Here is a 27,355-nt window from a genome sequence, read left to right as displayed (position 1 = left end):
TATGCACGTGCCTAGATATTTGTGTCAATCAGTATTATTTAGAAGAGTTCTATTTTATTTTTTTATAAAATATTGTGCCACAGCGTAGTATCAGGAATAGAATTATAATTTTGTGACATAAATAATTACGTTGATGACAAAGTAACATTTATGTGTTTTCCTTTTCTTTTTCATACAGCCCCCTTGCGTTGCTTGCTTGTGTAAATGTTTCGGATGTTGTCAAAACGTAACTGAAAACAGCCATTAAAAAAAACTCACACAGCCTATCATGAATGTCTTCTACTACCTTCTTCATTCAGTGGAAAGTAATTTTCTGATGAATGTATATTGTGATCATCTCTTTCACAACACAACATGAACTTTTACACTCCATTAACACAATTTCACCTGGCAGTGTGTGTTACAGATTTCCATGGAATTTATTGGGCAGAATACATATATCCCAAAACTTGAATCCGAGCTTCCAAACTGAATAAGTAGGGGAATTACTTTGACGCAGTGCTATATGTTTAATGTGTTAAATGTGTGTAAGGAGTTTAGCAAAAGGCCATGATCTACCACCACAGTGACCTGACATTTAACAGGTCAGCCTGTGGAGGGCGCTGCAGTCAGCAGCTACTCATCTCTGAGGGAACAGAACACAGAATTCCTCTCTGGAACAAAAGGACCTGTTAACCAGACAGGCACATGGCAAGCACCACAGAGGGGTTATTGTGCATGAGTGAAAACATTTTTCTTTGTTTTTCTTTGACACTAATTCACGAACACTATCATAACACACTGTTGTATTGAGCTATTGGCTGAATATGCAGTTATGTAGTGTTAAATCAGTGTTATATTATCTGGCTTCCTCTTTGACCCTTCACCTCTAAAGACAGAAATACTGAGTTTATACTGTATCTTAGAAATTAAGTGTGTTTATAGTGATATGGTCCTAGGGATATTTACAAAAAAGGCTGCAGGTCCTTAAATGTTGCTCTAAAATGTGTTTTTTCCTGTATGAAACTCCTGACAGTGCTACTGTCCTTTTCGTAAGGGAAAGGGCTATAATTACACTAGTTTGTCCACAGTATCTGCCTTCTCCCATCAAAAAAGAAAAAGTCTTTTCCTTTCAATCCCCGAGGGGGCTATGACAGCCCCTATACTCATAGTCCCGCCCATCCCCTCTGCCCTATCCCAGGCATTAACATGCAAAAAACAATATAAGTCACGGAAAACCAAATCATGCCAAAAATAAGGAATCCACAAACAGTTCGGGAAATTAGCAGTGGATGATGCGTTGGGCCCGTGCAGGCGTGCTAACCTGGCGATGGGTTTAGAAGTAGTAAGGGATTAACAATGGAAAAGTTGTGTTTGTGAACAGGTTGGGAAAGTTTTGGCCAAAAAAAAAAGTTGCAGCGCTTTTCCTCCTTGCACGGATGCGGTTTCGGGAATCGACAACATGTAAGTTTTGATAGAAGAGCAGCACTCACCTACGTACTCACTGAAAGGTTTATTACTTGATTAACCTCGTTACAGTGCAGTTTGAAACTTTGCCAACAATTGCGTTTTTAAAAGAGTTAGTCTTCTGAGGGGGGGGAGGGGGGGAGGGGGGAATGGACTACAACTCCAAAAGATTGATTGGACCTGTATGCTAATATCCGTGGATTTAAAATGTGTGTGTGAAATCTAACAAAAGACATGAACAATGGCAGAAAGAGAGAGGAAGAATGCGGCTGTGTATCGTAGCGTCTCTTTTAAAAAGTTGGGGTCCTGGAGCGCCAACAGGAGTGAATACCAACAACACAAACCAGAGGATTTGGAGGCAGCTGGCGTCGCCCTCCCCCCGGAGCCCAGCAAAGAACAGCCCTTTGCGACGCGTAATGTCAGTGTGTCAAGAAAAGTTTCCAAAATCTCTGCCACTACTACCACTGCGGGCCTCCCGACCGCAGATCCAAAGAGAGCCTCCTCCACTCCTCTCTCCTCTATTTCTCCATCCATCCGACAGCTCACTGAGAAGTTTAGCAGCAGCGCCAGCGGCTCTGCCGGGACGCACAGAGTCTCACCGGGAGACGGCACAGCAGTGACGCGGGGGAGCAACACTCTTCCTCGGGCCAAGGGCTCCAGGAGAGACGGGTGTCCGTCTCGTAAATCTTCTCACGAGGACAGTGGTGGTGGATATTTCCAGGATAGTGATACAACGACGGCAGAGTCACCGACAGACAAAGTGCAAAAGTTTTACTCTGACACAGACTCCGTGTCAGGCTCTGAATCAGAGAAGAAAAGTAAGCAGCGGATTTTTACGCGTTTATCAACCGACAGCAACTCTGGTAAGAGAGATTATTCACAAATCAATGCATGTCACCCTGATCCCAGAAAGACTTTGACTACAGATGAGGAAGAGGATGTTACTAATAGAGGGGCTCCCCCACCTTGTAAATCTCACAGAAGTTATCTCTCTACACACCACAGTGACTTTATTCCCCTGCACTCTGAAAAGTGGCCCAGTGTCACAAAAATTAGACAACTTTTTGATGAGATACAAGGCCAAGCTACACAGCAGCACAAGACTGACTCTTATGAGAATTTAAAAGCAGCCGTCAGAGGACATCTACACGAGTTCAGCCCCAGTAAAAGTGCTCCTCTTTCGGATAGAAGTGACAAGGTCTCGCCTTGCAGCTCTGCTAATGAAGCCAGTAGCCTGTCTTTGCATGGCAAATGCATTGTTGGAGCACAAAGGAAAGAAAGCACTGCTTGTTACGGTATGGACTGTTATTCCAAAACTGACCAGCAGCAGTACTCAAATGATGAGGAGGCAGACTTAGAATCACAAAGTTCTAATAACAAACACGTTTCTGGCAGAAACCCTTTTCAAAGCAGCGGCAGTAGCAGTCTCAGTTGCACTGGGGGTAGTCACTACCAGAGGATTGACCCATCACCCTTCAGATCTCATAGTCCCAGCACTGAGGCAGAGGCTGCCCACAAGACCCTTAGGACAACAGGGTTGACATCTGACCCCAGCCCTGACCTTCAACCCCCTGCTACTTCGTCTTGGAGTCGATCGGAGAGCTTGGACACGTCCTCCTGCTCCTCCTCTCTTCAGCGGCCGACAGTGAGGGAGAGAAGGGATAGACAGGGGGTCGGGCTGCCCAGGGATAGTTTACATTCCTCACATAGCTCCTCCAGAGCGCCAGCCCCCACCTCCTCCCTCTCCTCTGCTCCAGCTCCAGATAAAGCCATTACCTCCTCCTCCTCGACTGTAGCTCCCTCCACCGAGCTAAGAACCCTAGCAAGAGTTGCCTCTCCCCTAAGCTACCACTGGAGGTTTAGCTCTGGAGACGAAGAGGAGGTGCACACCAGGAGAAGAAGAGGAGGTGGAGGAGGCAGTTGGATTGTTCCTTCTTGCCCAGCTCCTTCCATCTCCTATAGAGCAGGAGAAAGGGGCGCCACTGAGCGAGGAGGTAGCTATTTATCCCACAGTAAAAATGGCTGGTGGGGTGCTAAAAGCATTGGCAGGTCTTCAGGCAGTGAGGAGGACAGCCCTGGTTCTTTAGGTCTGCACAGTCGAGAGGCAGTGCGCCGCCGCTCGCTGAGAAAGAAGAAGAAAGTCAGTGGAGCTGCTCTTGGAACAGGCCATGATGATTATGATGATTATGATGATCATGATGGCGAATCAGAAGACAGTGACAGTGACACGGCCTTGACAATGGAGCACTTAGAGAGGCACCCCCAGCAAAACACAGGAGGAGAATTTCCAGGAACAGTATCTCGGAGCCACTTGGCAAGAGCACCCAGCAGTCACGGTAACAGAGCCAGGGTGCAGCAATGGGAGCGCATCTCCTCACCTGTGACATCCACAACACTTACTGGTGTATCACGAGTGTCAAAGATCAATATCCCCCCATTTGTTTCCAGTCCTGGTGGTTCACATTGCAGCAGTCGGTACTCCAGCACTGAGACGCTTAAGGAGGAGGACCAGGCTGGCTGCGCCAACCGTGCAGCAAATGTGTTATATAACACAAGCGGAGCAGGAGGCAACACTAGCAGAACTGCATCCTCGTCCATGCTGAGTAAAACTTACCATGGGAATTTTACCATGTACCGCTCCCCAAGTTTTGGCCATGGGGATAACTTCTCCCATACCCCTGTATGGGTGCGCCCCAAGATTGTGCCTACAGTCACCCCCTTATCTAGTGTACTTGCCAGAGAAGGCAGGGTATCTGCAGGAGTTGAGGGTGGTGAGACCGCGGCATTAAGGAGGACCACAGGTGGGGATGGGGTGGATGATAAAGATAAAAAACAAATATCCATGTCCAACCCTGATATCACCTCAGAAACTATGTCCCTCTTAAGCTTTCTTAAATCTGACCTCTCAGAGCTTAAGGTGCGGAAAACTAATGGAGACAAATCCGGGGTCATGGAGGGGACACCGGTGTACAGGATGGGCTCACGGGCTCATGGCAGTACCCTGCTACCTTCTGGTCGTCGGCCGTCACTGAAAGACCTGACTGCCACCCTGCGGCGTGCAAAATCCTTCACTTATTCAGACAAACCCACAACAGCAGTGAGGTGTTACTTGACAGGTGGCGCCACGAAGAGGAGCTCCTCTGAGCAGCAGCTTGACTTGGATGGAGAGGGAGATAGAGGGAGAGTGTCGGTGTCAGATAGGGAAGTAGAAAGTGATGGGGGTGATTTGAGGGTTAGGAGAGGACAAAGAATGAGGGATTATGGATTTGATGATGAGGATGAGGAAGGGATGCCAACTCCATTGCAGGAGAGGTATGTGCAGGAAGCCAGGCAGGTCATTCGAGATATCTGCCAGATGAGTACTAGAGAAGATGATGACGTAGATGTAAGGAGAACTGATAATGATTTGGAGGATGAATGTTTCCAGCTCAATAAAACAAATGAGGAGAAGGAGAAAGCAGGAGTGAGCATTCAGTATCAGGCAAGGACAGATCAAGAGGCTGAGTTTAAGAACACAAAAGACAGGGATAAACATGAGAGGGAGAGAGAGAACGGGGAGAGGGAGAGGAGCGAGAGGGATGGACAAAGTATGCAGTTGGAGAAGCTAAACAGCAGGGGCACAGAGTACAAGGAGAAGGCAAAGAGACAGAGCAGAGAGACGGAGAGAGCTTTACTGAAGGGCGAATCGGAGGAAAGCATGTTCTACGACCGCTCTGTGGATGAACTTTCTGGCCATGAGTCTAGTTTAACAGATGAAGGGATTGTAACCGAGCCAGAGACAAGCCCCAGTGACCCCTCTGAGAGGTCATTCCTGGGTTCAGCAGGGGTTAATTTGGGTTCACAAATTGCTAGGGATGTGCTAGGGCAGCCTGTCACCGTATGGAATCAATCGGCTCTCCATGAGGCGGAGGGGTTTAAGAAGGAGAGAGAAGAGATGACGGAGAACAGCCTGAATTGTACAAATCGTCTGAATGAAGTCGGCGTACCTCCCTCCTTGCCTCGTCATGCCCGTATGGCTGAGAGTGACAGTATTATCATGGAGCTGAGCAGCACTGCTGGTATCAACAATGTCAACACTAGCAGTGAAGAGATCAACACCAACAGCGCTGTGTTGCTCAGGTCAGCAGGCACCGCAGGAGGAGGAAGACTTGAAGCCCCTGTGACACCAAGTTCTGTCCGTCGAAGGCGCAAGTTCTCCCCTTCTGGTAATAACAACACAGGCTCCGACCCCAGTAATGGCAGTAATGCAGAGTCAGCAATAGCAGCTGCTGGAAATGGGGAGACCACAGTCTACCGCTCTCTCAGTGACCCCATGCCTCAGCGGCGCTGTTCTGTGGCAGAAGAAGGGAATAACAATTTTTCCTCTGTAGACAGCAACCTGTTAGGATCCCTATCTGTCAAAGGAGGAGGAGGTGCTCCAGAGACCTCTGATGTGGCCATCCTGTCAGAATACAAGGGCAGTGTGGCCAGTGACTTGTCAGTTTGCAGTGATGGCGGGCTCCGGGATGATGCTGTCCGTGACTACAGTGGGGTTATCAGGAGCATCGTAGCTGAGCCAGGTGCAATGGACAGACTGATGACAGATGACCATGGCAATGGCAAAGCTCCCAAGAAGAAGTCATTCAGTGACCCCAGTCGCCGTAGCGATGCCCCTTTTCTTTCCCAGAATGACCCTGAATTCAAAGGTCAGATTGGCAGTACTCATCCAATCAGTGAGCTCGATCAACCTGGTCCGATTCCACCTTCCAGCAGTGAGCCGATCTTAAACGAGCAGAGGGAGGAACTGTGGGAGCCAGAAGTGAAGCCTAAACACTCATTGCCGACACAGTCAAACATAAAAAAAGTCAAGAAAGCTCGTTCCCAGTCAGAATGCACAACCCACTCTGATAACCATGATGCTGAAGATGATGATTTAATAGACCAAAGTGGAGAAGAGACAGAGCTGCAGAAGTTTAACTTTAAGCTGGCTGAGGTTCTGTCCCCTAGACTGATCCGTCGGTCAACCAGAAAGCGTCCAAACAGGCTGGCTCAGTTTTTCCCTCATGAGGACCCATTTGAGCCCCCAGAACTGGGTTCAGAGGAGCAGGAGGATCACAGCATCCAAACCAACATCACCCCTCCCCTTCCCCCACTGCAATCCAAACCCAAAACCAGACCCAAGCACGTCCGCCATGCAAGCGAACCCGCCACCTTTATCCCCATCTCCCCACCTCCCCAACTCCAGCCACTGAAGGAAGTGGACTGCCTTGCTGTCCGACCCACTGCAGAGCCTTCAACCTCAAGTAAGCCCCCAGGAGACGAGGCTCCATCTCTGGAGCATGTGACCCAGAAGTATATTTTGGAACTGAGTACTGCTGAGGGCCCAGGGCCTCTACCAGTGGCCAGGGATGAAGCAGAAGGTTCAGTGTCGGCATGCGAGGGGCCCAGCGAGACCAGCACCAGTGGAATTACAGAAGTTGGACCAGAGAAGAAGAGCACAGAGGACACTGCATCCACAGCTACTCCACAGAGGACCAAGCCCAAAGTGGTGAGTCCACAATTTTTACCATTTTCAATGCCATGTGTGTGTGCAAGTGCAAGGCTGGTGTGCTCAATGTGCTCTTGTTACATGGTGTCTGAGTTCTGATGATTCATGGTTTTAAAATTTGGTTTGTATTTGAGTGAGAGAGAAAGGGGGTGTACATTATTTGTAGTTGGCCTTTTCAGATGTTTATAATATGGTGCAACTGATTTGTTTTTGTGTAACAATGAAAGATAGATGGGACTTTTTTTTTTTAGATTTGTTACTCAAAGTAAAACTAAGAATGTGTGTGCCTGGTCTTTTATAAAGTACTGTGATTCCGGACCAATATGATACATTTCAGAGTGGATTTGGGAGCAGTACTACAATACAGAAGCCATTAAAGGCTGAGCAGTGTTAAACAAACATCAGAGGATGTTATTAGTTTGATTAAACAAATCTCAGACTAAGGGCTTTAAGGCTTTCAAGGCCCACTGCGCGTGTGTCTGTTTTCTGCATTTGTTTCATCCAATATGATTGTCTCTGTGCCAGAATCATAGAGAGGGATGTAATAAACAGAGGACCCAAACGCAGTGTGTGTTGATGTGTCTGTGATGCTGCATTTACTCAATAGTGTCTAAACAATGAGAGACTTCTGGCTTGTTATATCATAGCAATGCAAAGGTTACCTGATTAGGCGGTGACCACAAATCAATATCGTGATGATTATACAAAACAATAAATTGACCATAAATTCATGGTTTAAACCACCACTGTGTAGAATAAGAAGTATAAACTTACAGTATGCAAGTAATTTTGTCCGATAAACGTGAACTAAATCAATACATGATTATACAGAACAGTACATTGACAATGAATTCGTTTTTAAACCACCACTGTCTAGAATAAGAATTATATGGTAAACTTACAGTATGCAAGTATTTTTGTCCGATAAACGTGAACTAAATCAATGTATGATTATACAGAACAGTACATTGACAATGAATTCATGTTTTTAAACCACCACTGTCTAGAATAAGAATTATATGGTAAACTTACAGTATGCAAGTATTTTTGTCCGATAAACGTAAACTAATGTAAAAAACCTAAATACAGATGAATGCACACACTGTTATTTTGTAAGGTTTGTTAAGTAGCCACTCATGAGGTTTAACTTGTGTAACAGTGCGCTGTGGGAATTAGATGTGTCTGTCTTTGTATGTTTCTGTCTGTGTCATGCATTGCTATACACCGCTACCTTCACTCATAACACACCTCCTAACACACACACACACACACACACACACACACACACACACACACACACACACACACACACACACACACACACAATCTCTCCTGGAGGTCTTAGTTAATTTACAGTCATGGGTGTGACTCTGAATACAGTAGGTGTGGAGAAAATGAAAACAACATTAGGATTACCATCCTGTCTGAGCTCAGGACAGAAGGTTGCAGACATATCATCCAGGGCTTTGCCTTCATTACATGATGATGATTATGCTCCTCTCCGGTCGGGAGGCCAAATGTTGCCTGTAGTTGCTTGTGATTCGTCACTGTGTATGTTTCAGTAATGTGGACCATGTTGTTTTTATTTGCAAAAAAAAACATTTTGTTTTGCCTTTCGCTACTTGACTTTGATATTCTCTCAGAAAGCTGCTTTGCTGCCCATTGATATTGTTTCCATCTATTGCCTTGGTCTTCATTAGTTTTTGATTGTTTTACTCCCTTGGCCCATTGTCCTTCCTTGTTGCCGTAGTGACATTAGCAGTAATTGGCGAGTGACCAGGCAGGAAATGGGTTTAGGAAAATGGGAAGTTGTTGTGGTTACTGAAAGTGTTTGATGATGTCCAGAATTACCGGCTGGCGTGTGTATATGCACACTGCATTGTGTTACGTTTTGGTTTCCTCTTTCTTCTTTCTGTGTATGTGTGTGTGCATGTGCACATTGTTTGTCTGGAATATATCAATGGCTTGTTCAAACGGTTGGAGCCCAGAGTTTTGCCAACATGCGGTGTTTAGAGCATTGACCTGCAGCTATGGTGCACGGTGTGTTTGTGGGATTTGGACTGAATTTAAAAACAACTGTGCCAAGCTAAAATGGGGCACAGACAAAAAGAAAGAAAGGAAAGTTTTTTTCCCTTTTCTGGAGACTGGAGTGTGGCTCGTTTCACCCACAGCACAGTGCCCGCTTTCTGACAACAAAATTATTTGATCTTTGTCTGTGTTTCTGATCTACCCTTCACTATTACTTTGTCCCATTTTCACTTTTTCTCCTTTGTTATACATCCACATGTTGGGTCAGTCAAAGTTTATAGTCTATAAGTCTGAAATAGTATATCAGTATGTAGCATTTTTAGCTCATACCTCATCTCCTATTGTCTTTTTTTAATATTAATTATCTAGCATTCCTCCTCCATGTTATTCTGCTCTTTGCTGTCTCTCTTTGTGTCTCTGTAACATTTCAGTGAAGTGAGGTCATAACATTTGTCTTAGTGTGAGGCAGGCTGCCGAGCCAAATGTCAGGTAGAGGGAGAGAGAAAGAGTTGGAAGGAAACGCTTGCTGGCAAAAAAAAGCCACAGGATCAAAATAGAACCGAGAGAGCTGAAGAATGAAATGGTGATGGAGGGAGGGGAGTGAGGGGAGGAGAGGTAATGGGAGATAACAATTAGAAAAAGGCTAGTTTTCAATTGAAACAGGTATGTACAAAATCAATATCGCGATAGCCATCTTCAATATGTTGTGATTTACTTAAGTATTCAAAACCATACGGCATACATGTAGACTCATGTTTACCTTTTTTGCTTCACTAGAACAACATCCTATAACTTTTAAAGTGCAGTTGTGTTCTCAAATGTTTGGGTCCTCATGTGGGGCAGATTTGGGAAAGAAATTTGCTTGTTAACATAAATTTTAGTGCTGTCAAAAGATTAAAATATTTAATCGTGATTAATCGCATTAATGTCATAGTTAACTCGCAATTAATCACACATTTTTATCTATTCTAAATGTCCCTTGATTTCTTTTTGTCCCATTATTTTTTTCTCATTCTAATGCTTATCAACATGGAAAAGTGGATCGGCATGGCTTTGACGAGGGGGCGGAGAATTTGCATCAGCTGTGTGCTTGGCCATCAAGTGGTATTTCAGACTGGACGTGCTGCGATGATAGCTCCGTTCACAACGACATAACACACAGATCACTTTGGTCTTGTCAATGGAACCATTTGGCAACTTTTTAAAAGTAAACTTTCCATTCAGAATCTTATTGGCATCCATTTCGGCGTCTCGCGCTCGCCATCCACTCAAAACGTAATGTTAGCCTACTACTCTGGCCAGCTCGCAAGCCCAAACAAGTGTGTGCTGCGTGCCTGTTTTGTTTCCGGTCTAGCTAGATCCGGTGTGGTGTTGTAGTTTTTCTAACGTTACTAGTTGTTGCAACAGCATGTGAAAAAAACGACAAAGTTTGCTAGGCCAAAAAGAACGTTAATCTTGCGCTAAAAAAATTTACGCCATTAAAATGGGTTTGCGTTAACGCCGTTAATAACGCGTTTAACTGACAGCACTAATAAATTTAGATGGAAAAACTCTGGCGAAGTATAGGAGTTAAATGAGAATCCTGTTTCAAAATATTATATTATTATTATTATTATTATTGTGTTTATTATATTATTATAGAGACATTTATTGATAATATGGTGTTGCCACCCCGAGAACAGTGTGTGTGGGAGACCTTAGGAGACCGTTTTGGGCTTTAGCAGAAAAAGGGGCGGGACTGAGAAGTTGTCTATTCAAATTTTTTGGCTAAGTCCTGGATCTTCGCAATCCTACCTACAGCACCCTTAACAAGTCTAAAGGCCCAGACACACAGAGCCGACGGCCAAACGTCAGTAGAAAAGGCAGTTGGGCTGATCAGTCTCCCCAAATTGGTCAAAAAAGTGCCTCAGAACACACCAAAGCGACGAGAGGTAATATGTCTCCATAACAGCAGGTGGCACTAATCTGTATTGTCACCCAAAAATGAAAACCGGCAGCTGATTGGATGAACGCGTCAAAATCTCATATTGTACTAAAATAGTTCACCGAAACGTGTTTCTGAAAACATTTTAAGCGAGAAATAGGCCATGCAGTTGCTGAATCTGTCTTCATTTCAGATCAACAAAGTTGTCAGTTTAAAAGATTTTCGTCAGATTTTGAGAGACTCTAGTCACGCTCATTCCGCTCTCTGTTTCCGGGTTAGCACTCTACCAATCAGATGGGTCATTTGAGTCCGACTGCCGGCAGTGCCCGCCCTGCCGATTATACATGTCAAATCGGCCGAAATGAAGGACGACAGCCTTGGACGGACGACGGCACGGACCACACCAAACAGACTCGAGTCACTGACCTCGCCAGACTGTCCAACGGCCGATTATTGGTTCTGTGTGTCCGGACCTTAAGAATCTCGTCAGCCATTCAGTAGCCTACCAATTGTTGGCCATAGTAATAGGTGTTTGTGTGTACTTTTTGCATTTCCTTGAAATAAAGGACAGAGCAGTTGTGTGTGCCACACTCTTTCTTTTGTCTTAGAAAGTGACTCATATAAAATAATTTCTCAAAAGTCATGCATTACCTTTTTATCCTATTGATGAGGCCAGTACATGTTTAAAGAGGATGCTAGCTGGAGTGTTAATGGGAGAAAGAGAGTGGGGAAATAGAAACCCAGAGAGAAAGAAAGAAGACAGACAGATTGGTTTGTGCTTTGCTCTGCATGGATTAGGTCTAAAAGCACAGTGTTTATAGCTTCAGATTTATGACTGACTTTGTTTTATCAGGCCACCCACATGGAATCAAATACTTTCCCTCTGACCAGCCTTTTTTCTTTCACTCCCCTGTTGCATTCCCCACTCCTGCCCAGATGTGATTGTGCTGTTGAGAAGCAGTAAAGGTAGAGATACTCAAGCAGTCAGCTGGTTTGCTCTTGCTCACATTTGAATAATTGAGAGGCCAAAACAGGCTTATTAGAATATGGATTCTCTTAGGCGTTCTCAGTTAAACAAACACAACCTCATCAGAATCAACTTATTTTGTCTAATTGTTTATGACTTGTTATTGGGAACACACTAGAGGGGAAAAAGGGGGACTAATACCTCACTTTAGCAGAGATGATGGGCTTTAAAGTGAGCTATCACCATAAATGTTTGGATTTGTTAAGGGTCAATCAACATTGAATCACAAATGCACTGGAGCAGTCAAAACCGCCAAAAACCCACGATGTCACAGCAGGGTGTTTCAGGGATCTGTCGAAGGCAAAGGGACTTTTCTTACATCAGTGATTAAATGTATCTCATGGGAAAATACTTGGTAAATAAAAGGATGCAATGGGTAGGCATGTGCAGAAAGATTATAGGCGCAGTATTATAAACACATCACACAACAGTAATCAAAAGGAGCTTTTACTGTACAGGAGAAATTTTCATTTGTTAAATATATCATCCCTGAAAAGAAACAATAAAAAAGGCATGCACATCCCTGTGCCCATAGGATGGGTGCTGGATCACACACCAGGCTCTTCCTTAGACTATACTGTATCATTCCTCTCAAATTGAATACAATTTCTTCCAGGGCTGCTAATGGACCTCTATTCTGTAGTTAAGAGCTATCCAATAATAAATAAACATAAACGCAGACTTAAAAGTAAAGTTAAAGGACACATTGCACACACACACACACACACACACACACACACACACACACACACACACACACACATAAAGGATACAGTGCAGGTGTTTGGGGTTCTTTTTAACATGCAAAGGTCAACCCAGGTTTAGTGACGTCCAAAAAGTGAGGGATGCTGAGCGAGGTAAAGGTGAAGGAGGGATGAAAGGATGTGGATGTGGTTTGTTCTGGTTGAAGGTCTCCATGACTCAGCAGATGAGAAGGAAGAGGTGGGATGAATCAGAAGGTCAAAAGGCCACACTGCAGATATCTGTGGCTTCAATGACACATAGGCAGCCTCTGATGTTAGACATTTTGAGTTTACTTATGCCAGTGGAGGCAGAATACTGTAAGAGCTTAAAAGGATGGATCATTGTACTGGGAGCATGGTGTGATTCTGTTTAGAAAATGCGATGGCATCTACTGGTCGTGTAGATTGAACGTAACAAGCATTTGTGTTTGCTATGGTTTCTGTTCCTATGTGGTTAAGGTCCTAAGAGAGCAGAGAACTTTGGAGAGAGAACGACCTGTACCTCTAGTCATCTTGTCTTTGCACACACACACACACACACACACACACGCACACACCACACACTGGTTTGCCTGGCTCTCTTTCGCACAAACACAATATTGCTTTTGGGACAGGCACAACAAAAATGTTTTGTGTTCCTTTGAGTGGGAGTGAGTGTGTCTGTGTGTGTTGGGGGAGGGGGGGTGATTTAATATTAGACCTATTTGGTTTGGTTTGACAGGTCGGCCAATTTAAGAGATGCTGAAGTGATTTTGATAGATAACTGTAGCCAATTGTGTGTATACATAGGGTTGTTTGTGGTTTGTGCAGCCAGCGGAAATCAAAAGCTCCTTGCTGCGGAAGAGTCCAGTATATTGTTTCCTTCAACAAAACCTTTTCTCTCTGCCGGTCCATCTACCTATCTATCTTTCCATTACCTCTACCTCTTGTTGAATTATATAACTCTCGTACCACTCTCTTGTCCATGCAGTACATATGAAGCTGAAGCCAGCAGCTGGTTAGCTTAGCTTAGCATAAAGACTGGAAACAGGGGAAAACAGCTTGCCTTTTTTATTTGGGTTCTGTGCAGTAACCTCCTGCAGTCTCAGCTGGTTGATTGACCTGTAAATGTCAATATGTCGTTTTTATACTTTGTTTCCTGTACAAATTAAACAAATGAGAAATAATGTGTTAATTCTTAAGCTTTAGAGGTGCTGGTAGACAGATTGTGTTACCTTTTGTAAAGAGCCAGGCTTAGTGTTTATCCCGTTTCCATTCTTTGTGCAAAGCTAAGCTAATTGGCTGCTGGCTCCAGCTACATAGCATACATATATAAGTGGTAGAGTTCTTCTCCTCTAACTCTCAGCAAAAAAGCAAATGAGTGTATTTCCCAAAATGTTGAACTGTTCCTTTAACTAACACGAGACTCCATCTGGTTTTTCACTGTGGGAAAATAAAACTCTGTGGGAAAACCACTCTGGATGTCCTTGCCCTTGGTTGGTGACAGTTGCAATATGCTTTGGAAATCTTTAACGTTTTTTTTTTTTTTTTTTTTAATGGGATAATCCCTGCATTTACATTTTTTAATTCATTATAGCTCGCCAGTGGAAAGGCATGGCAGTTTAAAACTGTGAAGAGTGGCTATTGGGGTCGTTTTCTATCTTTTTCCCCCACTTTGTTATCCTCTCATTTCTTGTCCCAGTCGCTCCCTTCAGACTGGCTCTTTCTAACTCTCTCAGTCTGTGTGGATCCACCCAGTGTAATTACAGAGCAGTTTGCTTATGTAAGGAAAGCCTCCTCTGAAGCAGCACTTTCTAGCAGAGCTTTTGCACAGACAGATTTCTATACTAAAGTGTGTGTTTGTGTGTATGTGTGACATGAATAATGGTTGATAAATAATGGTTTCACATGGTTCTTACGCTGGTTTGAAAATGGGGTCATCTGTTAAAGATTGTTTGCGTGTGTGCCATAGATATAGTAAGTTATATCTTTGGCAGGGTTTCTCTCAGTCATGTTAGTCTTCCCTGTAGTTTTCAGTCTGAGTCATACATCTGCAGTCCACGTGGCCACAAAGATGTCTAATGTGAGAGTTTTAGTTTGCAGTTTGTTGATGATTCACCCGATGCAGGGCTGCACTGTTGGCTGCCATGTGCTAAGTGGAATCGCCTAAGGTTTACTAGCTGGTTCTAGAAAACAGGAAAAAAAGTAACTGTAAAAATGCCACGAAAATACTTGACGTGCCGCAACAACAAAAATCCAACAAAATCAACAATTAATTTAATAGTCTGGTAAGCAGCAGGATACTTAATAGCCAGCAGCTCAGTCTCTCTGTTGCTGTTTACTTCTGTCTACTTTTCACAGTCATTGCTGCACAGCACACTGCTGTGATATCACATAATGTAAAATAATTATTAGAATTTAAACTATTTTTTTGATTAATTGTTCAGCCAGTTGATTTAAAATCCCAAAGGCAACAATTTGGATGAAGGATCAATCATTTATTGGTTCAAGCTTCTCAAATATAAAGATTTGCTGCTTTTCTTCTTAAATAATAACAAACCTGTAGTGGTTTTAAAAACAGTAATTTGAATATGTCACCTTGGGCTGTGGGAACTTGATGAATATTTTTTGCAGTGTTTTGAGATTTAATTGAACGATTAATCGCTTCATCTAATAAAATAATCAACAGTTGCAGCCCTCACTTGGTTGTTGCGGCATATGTGGTGTTACTTAAACAATGCATGGACTCGAGGAGCCACAGTAGAAATATATCCTGTCCATGCTAGCGTCTGCTTTTCCTCTAGCTTCAGTAACTGTTTTCTGAAAGAGGGTTTATTTGTCTTTCTGAAAAGCTTAAACATGTTCATGGGGTTTCAGCTAAAGGGTCATTTACTAATGTACTTGATAGTAAAATGTGAGTGCTTCAGAATTTTAACATTATTATATCACATTTAACAGCTAAAGCTCCCATGAGTTTTGACTAGTGTGCTAATGACTGTGACCAATGGGAAATGCTGCTAACAAAACAATCAAATACATGTTAACTAGTTACAGCTGTCTTTTAGCTAGCAGGTCACTGCTCATTCAGTCTGCAGACACCACGTTTGCATGCACACAATATTCCAGTTTGACAGTGTTGGCATGTGTTGACAAAAAACAGGCAGCAGCATTGGCTTGTAGCCTGTAAGCTAGCTAATAAATAGGCATTAATTAGCCCCTCTGGGGTGAGTTCGAAATCATAGTCAAGCATTGGAAATATGTTAAAGACCTCAATTTCCTCATGTTATGCTAATATGATTTTGTTTATGTGCATATCTCTCCGTGAGTGATTGTCGTGGACGTGTTTCCTGCGTCTCCCCCAGTCACTCACACAATGGTACAACTGTGTCACCAGTGCAATGTGTAGCATAGCATAGTTTACAGCGTGGTCGGACACACACACACACACACACACACACACACACACACACACACACACACACACACACACACACACACACACACACACACACACTTTTTCTCTCATACAGGGTTTAGGTCTTGTCTAACTGTGGGTTGAATGGGCTGTTGATTCCTATTCTCTCACTTGTCTTTTGTCACCCAGAGAAACATGACAGTAGAAACACTCTGCTTCTTCTTCCCTCCTCTTTTTCTGTTCTTGTCTTCTTCTCACCCTCTCTTTCTTCTGTCTTATGGCATCAGTCCGTCGGTTTGGATCATGCTCTAGCTGTCAGTTGAGAAAGTCTCGTCAAAATGGGATTGGGAGAAACTGGAAATGTCGGAGCGTTGTTCCTGAGTGGCTGCTGGGATCTCGGATCAAGGCGCAGGGGGAGGAGGAGAATGATTGGAGAAGAGAGACGGGAGCCGCTAAGGCCAAAGCAGCCTCACAGGCAGGTGGTGATGATCCTCTGTGTTTGTATGGGATGCGGTTTAAGTCATGTTGGTTCGTTTGAGTCACATTTATCTTTTCTTGATATTTTTCAAGAAAGATTGTTTTAATCTTAGCTGGATCCAATTAGGTAGTGTCATACTTTGTGACAAAAAAATGGATTTCATTAAACAGCAGGTTGTTTAATTTAGGATTCAAACTTTTAAACTACTGTGTGTGTGTGTGTGTGTGTGTGTGTGTGTGTGTGTGGATCTTTTTAAAGTTTGCATTTGTTATTTTAAACTTATATTGTCTGGTGCTCCACATAAAGTGGTGCATTGCATATTTCCAGCAGTAGTGCATTAGGCAACTCGGTATTAGCAGCAGCAACCATGCCTGAACAGAACAAGATAAAAGCAGTACTTTACAGGTAGCACTACACTACCAGGAAAATCTTAATTGGTGTGTTCATGCAGGCAAAATAGATGTTTAGAGATGAAAGTAAAGACCGACACATGCTTGGATCACTGCAGACATTTTGACCAGACTAGTTAGAATATTTGTACAGCTTTGTTCACTACTCCTACTACACCTCACCTGCAGTTTATTGGTGAGCACTACTACACCCTATATACATACTTTTCACAAGTATCCGTTTTAATGAAGTATTTCCAGTTTATTTTTTTTGTTTACGCTGCCTTCCCTGGCTATTCTTCTTTCCTGTGCTTAATTCCAAGACTAATAACTTTGAGTTGAGAATGCACTTACCATAGCCGACTGCTTTAGCAGAGGATATTAAGGCAAACATTTTATTCTGTTTTTCTTCTAGTCAACCCCACAGTTTGTAAGATAGCCAATCTGGGGACAGTGTTGGATCTCCACATTGCCCTCCATTTGGCATTGACGTATGTTTGGATTTACAAACAGTTTATTGTCGGTCTAAGTGTTAATTATAATTATTAACCTTTATAGGTCTTCTGTGCAAGAGACAGAGGTAATCATTGTTATTATTTATTAGGACAATTCCCATTAATCAACATTTCTGTAAATGCGCCAGTGTTAGTTAGTCGGCTAATTTTCAACTGTAGTCCAGTTACATAGAATGCATGTCTTTATGATGAGAGGAAACCCGCTCAATGGTGTTTTAAGCCCCCAACATCTCCTTCCAGGCAGCGCTGCGACCGTTGACTTCAAGGCACCTAACCTTAACCCTAACCATAACCATAACCATTGCCTAATCCTAGTGCCTTCCAGGCAGTGCTAACCACTGAGCCACCACTATCAACTTACATTTGTCTGACTTTGTGAGGATAATTTGTAGGACTAAAATATTGTATTCTCTTTTTAGATTAAAGCAGTTCATTTAATAATAGAGCCCTAGGTTTCCTTTTGTTAAAATTATGTATTATACCAATCTGTAATCAACACCCTTGTTTTTAAATTCCAAAAACTCCAAAAGAGTGACCCGTTTCCCTTCCCTGCCCCCTCACAGGTGTTGGTGAGAGGCTTGATCACTCTGGCCACTGCCAACCTTTGTACTTAAGTAAAACATTTTGTCCCAAGATGAGTTTTCACAAAACTGTGAGTCAGCCTGGAAATATGTTGACCTTACCTCAACCGAGGTGTGTGTGTGTGTGTGTGTGTGTGTGTGTGTGTGTGTGTGTGTGTGTGTGTGTGTGCCTGCCTGCTGTCCCTCGACTGTCTCTTACGAAATATAACGGCAGTAATCAGTATGGCAATGATGATGGTTAATGATGATGACTGCCATTTTTCTGAAGATTGGAGGTGTGTGTGCGTGTTTCTCCGAAGGTATGTTTGAAGGGCTCACACAAAGCTCCCATCACCCAGTGACAGCCAGGGGATTGTGGGTAATCAGGTCTTTCCTGAAACAATGTAGTCCTTCTTCACTCCTCAATAGGCCCCTTTTTTCAGCCAGGCCTTGACTTTTCCCCCTTCAAACATTGAATTCACCAGTTGGCATTTCAATTGTGTGGTTCTGATATTATTGTGAAAGGAGGAGAGAAATTATTTCAGGTTCACACAGTGTGCTACAGAGATGCCATTTGCATTAAACTTCACTGAAGCACATTATTTTCTCAAAGATTGTCAGAAGAGGACTAAATCTTGGTAACTGATCTCCAGTGTAATACAAACAGCAAGAATTTTGCAATTAGGGGCGCTTAAAAAACATGCTTGTGGAAAAATCGGAGGGTCCAAACCGAATGAAATGGCAAACAGATACCAGTGGGTCTGACACCTTTTACATACTCACTATATCGTTCATTGTCATTTTGTTGCACGTCATCTTGGCCACATGTCTGTTGTATTATTTTGTTATTAAGTTAGTAAACATTCATCATTTCAGTGCAGCTACAACTCTCACTGAGAACTTACAAGGTTGTGAATGAATGCTGAGCAAACAAAACACTCGCGATAAGAAGATGCCTAAAAAGTTCCTAAAAATAGTTCACAATCTGACCTTGAAGTTTCAAACCATTTTTCGGGCTTGAAAGGAGTAGTGCATCCTTATAGCCATCATTTTGATTTCAAAATCATTTGTTTGCACTTTCCTTTGTTCTATCGTAATCTGTTATGTTTTTTTTCCTCTCAGGTTATCACATGAATTACATATCTTTCTCTTTTCTGATTATGACATTATCATTTGACCTTGTGTTTAACCTGATAATGAAGCTGAATGCAATTTTATTTCACTTCACTATTCAATCTGACATCGAGTTCATGCTGGAATTATGGTTCTTTAAAGGTGCGATATGTAATACTGACAGCTAGTGTTTAAAATAGTTACTGCAGTACAAATTCAAAATACTGGAGAGAGTCGTCTCCCCCGCCCCCTCCTCCACAGACTCAAAGTTCACGGAGGTTGCAAGGTTGAGACTGCAGCATCCACAACAATGTTGCTAGACGCTTGTCTCACATAGCCAGACATTACTTCACAGCACAGCGGAGTAGCTAACGTTAGATGATGGCTATATTGACAGTCATAAAAGCCCGTGCTCACGCGGCGCTCTGTACCCAACTGACAGACACACTTTTGTCAGCTTTGAATTATGGTAGGAACCGCTAAAAACACAACAACCTTGTCGTCCTCTCCACCCAACAGACAGACACACTTCCTCTGCTTAGAATTACGGTGAGAACCATTAAAAATAACACTACCTTGCCATCCTCTCCACCCGACTGAACACACTTTATTGGCTTAGAATTACGGCAACAAGTGGCCGGGTTGGCTCAGTGGGTAGAGCAGGCACTTAGAGGTTTATGCCTCAACGCAGAGGTCCAGGGTTCGAATCTGTTAGCAGTTAGCAGGGTTAGCATGGTGGTGTTAGCCAAGACCAGTTGGGATCACTTTACTGGCTGTGTCTCAATTGTTTTTTGCTAGTAACCAACTTGGGTACTCTCGCTATATAATTCAGTGGGAGTACACAAATGTTGAAATGACATAAAATGCCCTTGCCTTGAAGCCGTGATAAATTAGCCTGAAGCTAATGCTTACCTGTTCAGGAGGAAATTGGCCAACTTGGCGTCCTTTTGGGCTCTAAGCTGTCTCCATCTTTCAAATACATCTCCAATATTTATCCGGGGTTTGTTATGTCTCTGGGCAAGCAACTGTTAGAAACATGCCGTTTTGTTTTAGGTTGGGTAGAATCTATCTACGTTGATCCTGTTTGTTTGTTTGCTGCTTTCATGGCTGTACTAACATTACAGCTGTAGCGCACTGGGTTTACGTTTTTACAGGTATATCTGGCAACCCGGCCTGGCTGTCAAACTGGGCAGTTGATAACAACACACAGGCCAAAAACAAACAGAAATTCTGTCACGGAACGGAAATTTCAAAAGGAGAAAATACTGGCATTAGCATTGTTGTCAGAAAAGATAGTATTTCAACTTAGCGTGTTTCCTTGATATCTGATGACGCATTGGGGTCATTTTTGGATTTATTACAGTAAATATATTACATATTGGACCTTTTTAAGATGGACAAAAACATTTCTGCGAACTGACCCAGAGAAAGGTTTTATGGGTAGCTGCAGTAGTGATTGCTAGGGGCGTTTGATGTAAAGTTTGTCATGTCAGTCATAGAAATATGGAGATTTAAGAGCTGTTATTTTTTTACATTATTTAACAACCTGTATAGTTGTGTTAGTCTCACCCACGCCAAATTTCTGGTAATATTTTTGTTGTTTTGTTGTCCAAATGAGTGCCGCTCTCTTTATCATCCGTTATAGTTTGAAACCTTTGTCTTTTGAAGACACCAGATGTCTTCAAACATTGATCTATTGCAGTAAAGGTATCTGGTAAGTCATGCTACCATAATGTGAAAGAAAAGGCTGTTGCAGCAGCATAATTGTCTCAGTAGAAAACCATATTATTAGCCTTTGAAAGCCAGCCTGTGATCTATGTCTGATTTCTAATAAAGCAAAACTGCCATCAAGATAATAAATGCCTTCAGAACTGTACTCCTTCATGCAGACAGAATAACCTATTCTTTATATTTGAAAACAACGCGGTATTGGTTTATAATTCGAAAAATGTGTGGAGAGGTGAAAACAACGTGGATCCTGCCTTTTAAGGAGCTATTTCTTCTGTTATCCTTCTTGCAGGAACCATAATTGTCTTCATTGAGAGGGCAGGGCAGGAAGTGGGTTTGGGGGAGGCATTTTTGACCATCTTGCGCACTCTCTCTCTCTCTCTCTCTCTCTCTCTCTCTCTGACACACAAAGCAAAAAGAAAAGACAGTGGGAGCTCTGCTGCTTCAAAAGACCGGGTAACTCTTTTTAAGCAACTGACACTGTATTTAGGATAGACAGTGATGGAGCTGTGGACTTTCTTTTTTTTTGGCTTGAGAAAGATGATTGCGCCCCTATGTGTATTCTTTTTTGCCCATGGCAACCGTGTGTGTGGGACGGGTGTGTGTGTATGTTGCCTTAGGAATGTGGTGACATCAGAGGGGCTAGTTTTTCTGTTAAAGAGAAGAAGAAAGTGAGAAAACTGTGAGCACAATAATACACGTCTTTAGTTTTTTCTCTTCCCCACCTTTCTGTTCACCTCATCAGTCTGTCTGCTCTCATACTGTATGTTCACCCCCCAACTTTTCTCACTGAGATCATTGTTTCGACATTTGACTCTCTCTTGCTTTCTTTCTGACCCTGTCTACGTCTTTCTCTTTCTGTCTCCCTCACCTCTCTCACTCTATTTTTATCCCCTCTCCCACTGAGCTCACATCTGGATCTTATTGACAGAGTGAACAGCCCTTCAGCCATAAAAGACTCCCTGGACTCTGTGTGTGTGTGTGTGTGTGTGTGTGTGGTTTTTTTTATTTTTTATTTTTTTATAACATAAGTCAAGTGTCTAAATTTAGATTTTCAGCATGTAGTAAAATGTTATCTGAACCTGTGAATAGATACTTACTGTAGTAACAATTATTTGGCAGACCCTCCTTCAGAGCGCTTTGGAGGAGGGTCTGGCAAAGTGAGACTATACTAATGCCCTAATACCCAACTGCATTTTCCTCATCATTTTAGTTTAGTTGAAATAATCAGTTATTATGAGTTATTATAAAATCAATCAATGTAATTCTTGCATCATCAGCTATAAATTAGATTATCAATGTAATTCTTGCTGGAGAATTTCCAGTTCTTTAAGAGGGACATTACATGTTGACAAGATACACTATACAGCAGTTATTACTTTGAGTGTCAATTTTGCATTTTAGAGCAGGTAATATTTCTAAAAGATATACTCTCTTGATTCGTTATTATAATAACCATATTTCACACAACATTTTCAATTTTTCTTAACTAAGGTGATAAACACTGGTTGCTTTCTAATCGGTGCCTGGGGATTGTCTACTGTCTTACCTAAATGTACACTTAACATAAACTTATCAATATGTATCAGATAACAGAAGTACGACATAAAGCTAAATCCCTGTTGTGCATCTTATAAGCAACTCTTTGTGTGCAAAGAGTCCTGCCTTTGATTATCTTTGGAATGTAGCTGAGGATGTTCAGCCTCAGCAACTTGGCCTATAATTGTGCAAAGTTTTGCAGCCTCCCATCCAATTATTTTGTCTACTCTGATTGCATAAACCTCTGGTGTCAGGTACCAAACAAACACATAAGACTTACATTTCACAGGTACAAGTTAAAATACAAATAGTCTCATCCAGAAAAAAAAACAAAAAAACTTGATTTGCCAAAACTTTTAGCCTCTCTTTAGTGGTATCTTCTGGTTAACACTGCAAAGTGAGTGGGATGGCGAACACGCTGTGCACAATTTACACCATAAATCTAACAACCACCTTAGGTACTGAGCACTAAAAAAAACTCTCCTAACAGTTGGTGAGCAGCCTCTGGGGGCAACACCAGACCTTTTTGACCTCTCATCCCTCACCTCTGTCTCACCTCTGTGGCAGCTAAACACTTCAAGCATTAACCCAGCAGAGATTTACATGACCGCATCTTATCTTCCAAAAGACAGACTGCAGTCTGGGTAGAAAAAAAGAAAGTTTGTTATCCGGGGCGGAGCTTTGTCTGACTGGCTGACTTTTTGGATGTCACACTGACTCTTTCACAGTGTACTGGTGAGCTAGGAAATAATGTGAGTTGACTGTCAGTGTGAGAGGCTCGACATGGGTAAGATAAATGTGCAAGATAAATCCGAGATCAGGCTTGAGGCCCAAGTTAATACTGGTAATAAATGACGGTGATAATGGGCAATAGAAGAAGAGCACGGACGGGGCTCAGTGTCAATCATGTTAAACTAATGTCAGTCTGGTGTCCCGCTGTCTCTTTCTCATCTGAGATAATTGTAACAGTATTTGTTTGCATTAAGGGCCACAACATAAAGATATGGGACTTGGCTTGTGTTTTCCACAGTGAACGAAGAGCTTGTGTTTGGTTTGGATGTGTTTGTGCTCTATTAATAGAAAGAGGAATGGTACAGGCCTGGGAATGTTGTCTTCTCCGGAAAAACAAACTTCTTTCCCTCTCTGTCCCTCTCTCTTACTCTGCCTCTCCATGTAATATAGGACTGACATGATGGGGAGGGAAAGAAAAATGACAAGATAAGAGCAAGTTGGAGGAGGATAACATGAGAGAAGAATTTTTTAGAGGGAATGGACAAACAACGTATTTTGTCGTTTTAATTTGGATGACTTGTAGATTTTACATCTGGCTAATACTCTAGTCCTGACTGAGTCTTTTCTGTAACATAAAGAAAACTGAACTTTGCTGCAACACAGCCATATTTCTAATTTGCTTGCTTTCTGTTCAGACTTGCAGTAAAAGTAATGCTGCCTTTTATCTTGTTTGAATAAAACGTTATTGGAATTGTCAACGGAAAAAACGATTGGGGTATCCATTTTTACATTCACCGTTGGCACCTACGTCGTGACCTTTCGATTGATCCATGCTATGTGAGCATTGATTAATTTTATAGTTGTGCTGAAAAATGGCAGTTAAACCCTTTATTAAATATAAAAGTATACTGTGTCTGCCCAGCTGTTGACTCCCTTTGTGTTGATCCCAGTGTGCTCAAAATGTATTTTTGGACCTAAAAGTCACACAGGCCACACATTTCACTGACAGTTTATTGTCTGTACTGATATGTGTATATTTACATGTACAGTACATTCCTCCTTGTACAGTATGTGTGGATGGATGCATTGCGTGTGTTTGTGGCTACCGTGTGTGTGTTCATGCAGACATGCTACCTGGATTCCTGCATTCCTGTCATTTGGGCTCAGGCCAGAGCATTCTGGGAAGCAGACCAGTGCAACGAGGAGGGAAGGATAGATGAAATGAAAAAGTGAGGATTCTGGCTTCTTATGATTCCTTCCATTCTGAGGCAGATATCCCAGGGGTTATTTTTGTCCCCTTTAAGGAGCCGTAGCCATAAACAGGCTGTGATGTAAGCTCTTGTCTTTTTTTCTTCTTCTTCTGTTCTCTCCGTTCCTCCTCTCCCCACCCTTTCCACTGCCTCTCAAAGATAAAATCTGAGGTTTTCTTAAATGCTCTTGACTCAAGACCAAAAGTGGTTTATCATTTGCCGCCCAAGGGACTGAGAATACAAAACCAAGAATTCTGTCAAGATTTTGTTGTAAAATGAACTTCAATATCTACCACATTAACCAGATCCTGGCAATTAACATGAACCTTATATACTTTTTATGAAGCGTGTATTGAATGCCATAGATATTTTAAAGTGCATTAGAGTCGATGATGGGAAGGGGATATGTGGAACACGGCAAAGCTGGCAAAGCAGTGTACAAATGGCGAGGCAAGAAACCTTTAGTTTGAGTTCAGTCATCATGCGCTTGCTGATCTAATCGCTCCCTCTGAGAGCAACACTGGGACTGAGCCCGTATCACACACACACACACACACACACACCCCCAACACTGCCATATAAGGAGAGAGCGAGAGGGAATTGGGCCGGGTTGAAACGGGGTCTCTTTAGTTCTCTCCCTTTTTTTCTTCATTTTCTCTGGCTATCCTGAAGTTCACTGGCAGCTCTCTCTTTCTTTATTCATGCTATCATCTTCCGTTTCAGTTTGCTCTCTTATCCTGCTTCTTGTGCTCTCATACCCCCCCCCCCCCCCCACCCCCAACTGTCTTTCTTTCTCTCAATAGACGTACACACCCAGTTTTCGAAATGCTCTCTCTGTACCATTTAAAAACATTTTCTTTCCTCCCCGGCTTTACTTATGAGTACACATTAACTAAATGTCCCACTGCTCACAGGCCCATTCAAATAGACCATAGATATTAGCCCAGTCCAAACATGTGGTTCACAGGAGTGTAAGGCCATTAAGAAATAAGTCCGTTTTAATCTAGAGTACAAGCAAACAAATGAGCACTTCCACTACCACTCATTGTGAAAAACGCAGTTTTCTGCTTGGCTGTTCACACTTCATTGTTATTGCTTGTTTTCTGCAGAGACTGGCGTTTCAAAATGTGTTTTAGAGACTGAGCCCTGCAGGCGACCCCATGTGTATTTGAATTTCATAATGTGTTTTCAGTGGTTTGGCTTGACCCACGAGTTGTAAAACCACTTTGTGCAATTTACTAGCTGATATCAATATTTAGCAATATGAGGTTCTTGCGGGAAACCGACAATACTTGGGCTGAATAGTTCAATCACTGTCGTCTTTTACCCTAAACTGCCTCCAAAAGACCTGTTTCTGTTTTTCAATATTGATTCTTTGTGTTGGTTTTGTTGGTATAACCTTGATCTGTATCCCACAGTCAGGACAAATGTTATGATCAATATTAGTTTCCTTAAATCAAATCAAGCCTCTAGGACAAACAGTGTGTTTATGAGGAGTCAGAAAGTTCAGTGTGTGTCACTGTTAGTGAATATTTTGCGTTGCAGTGAATATTTTGACAAAGCAGTGGTTAATGTGTACAGTAAAGATGACAGAGAGCACCCCCTGTGGCTTCTGTGTTTTCTGTGTGCAGATGTAGTGGAATGTGACTGTTTTAATGTGAGCAGTTATAAATGATCCTGGGAGTATCCGGTATCATAGTGTGTATAGTCTTTTTAGTTTTGTCCCAACAGTTGGGAGCACAACTCATGGGAGGGTGGTCTAACAATGTAAACTAAGTGTACCAACAATAGGTGGAAGACATTTTGACACTTCACAGTAGGAAAAGCATAGGTACACATCTTTTTCATGACGTTCATGTTGTGTCCTAAGAATTTTAGATATCCCCTGAAATTCCCCTATTGAGGTTTTGAGTGAAATATATTGACACCTGTTGGATGGATTGCCATAAAATTTGCTACACACATTCATGTTCCCCTCAGGATGAATTGTAATACCTTTTGTGATGCTCCAATTTGTCCAATACTTTGGTTCATTACCAAATACCTGCAGAACTAATGACAGTCCCATCGACCTGAGCTGTATTTTGTGTTTATTGGTAATAATTAGCAAATAGCGTGCTAACACACCAAATGAAAACCATGAACATGCTAAACGTCATACCTGCATGTTAGTATGGCTGTAAACTTTTGGGGCCCTATCTTACACCCGGCGCAGCGCGGTGCAAAGCCCGACGCAAGCGTCTTGCCATTTTAAGACCGTCCAGCGCCCACGTTGTTTAAATAGCAAATGCACCTGCGCCCATCTTTGTGGCCATGGGCGTGCTGGTCTTACAGGGAGGTGTGTTCAGGTGAATTCTTGGCGTATTGCTATCTTGAGGCAGCGGGAAGTGATCGCGCCATTGACCAACATAAACCTGGTCTACAGTCAATAGTGCAACATTTAATGTTATTTTAACAGCGCATAATAAAAATGCGCCAAGACTCGTAAACAGCGCGAGCCTAGGCGCACACACAGGGATGCCCAGCAGCACACAAACATGCAAAAGATTAAAAATAAAAAATATTACAATGTGAAATAGTATGATATGATCTGCTCGCGTGCTTTCACTTCACGCACAAGCAGATCAGTTTCTTCTCTCCTTCCTGCTCAGCAAATCCGCCATCATAATAGCAATGCGCCAAGGTACAAACGCGCCTGGCATTTAAAGGGAATGGGAGATGACACTGATTGGTTTATTGCATGTTACGCCCAAAACACACCTAACACCTAAACACCATTACGATTAATTAAGCCACGAAGTACAACCCTTTTGAACTATGCGTCCGGCGCACGGACCCTTTTTTCTGCCGTCAAACTAGCAAAAGTGGATTTGGACACACCCTAAACGCACCTGCGCCATGCGTTTCACGCCGTGCACTTAGATCATTAAAATAGGGCCCTTAGTCTTGTTTGTATACTAAA

General features: G+C 42.6%; 1 protein-coding gene across 2 annotated transcripts in view; it reads left to right on the top strand.

Moving 5' to 3' along the window:
• The first annotated feature begins 1,199 nt into the window (after positions 1 to 1,199).
• Positions 1,200 to 27,355, top strand: part of LOC116048264 (rho guanine nucleotide exchange factor 17) — a 57,012-nt gene continuing 30,856 nt past the window's right edge. Inside the window, exons 1-2 of one of the 2 annotated variants that reach the window (XM_031297257.2) lie at positions 1,200 to 2,197; positions 2,228 to 6,973. In XM_031297257.2, the coding sequence (XP_031153117.1) occupies positions 1,688 to 2,197; positions 2,228 to 6,973 (5,256 nt within the window). In that variant the 5' untranslated portion in view covers positions 1,200 to 1,687. Of the gene's footprint in view, positions 6,974 to 27,355 lie in introns of both variants that reach the window. The other variant, XM_031297256.2, reaches the window with a different exon arrangement.

This window comes from Sander lucioperca, chromosome 5 (genome assembly GCF_008315115.2).
Source record: "Sander lucioperca isolate FBNREF2018 chromosome 5, SLUC_FBN_1.2, whole genome shotgun sequence".
NCBI lineage: Eukaryota > Metazoa > Chordata > Actinopteri > Perciformes > Percidae > Sander > Sander lucioperca.
This window is presented reverse-complemented; position numbering and strand designations above follow the sequence as displayed.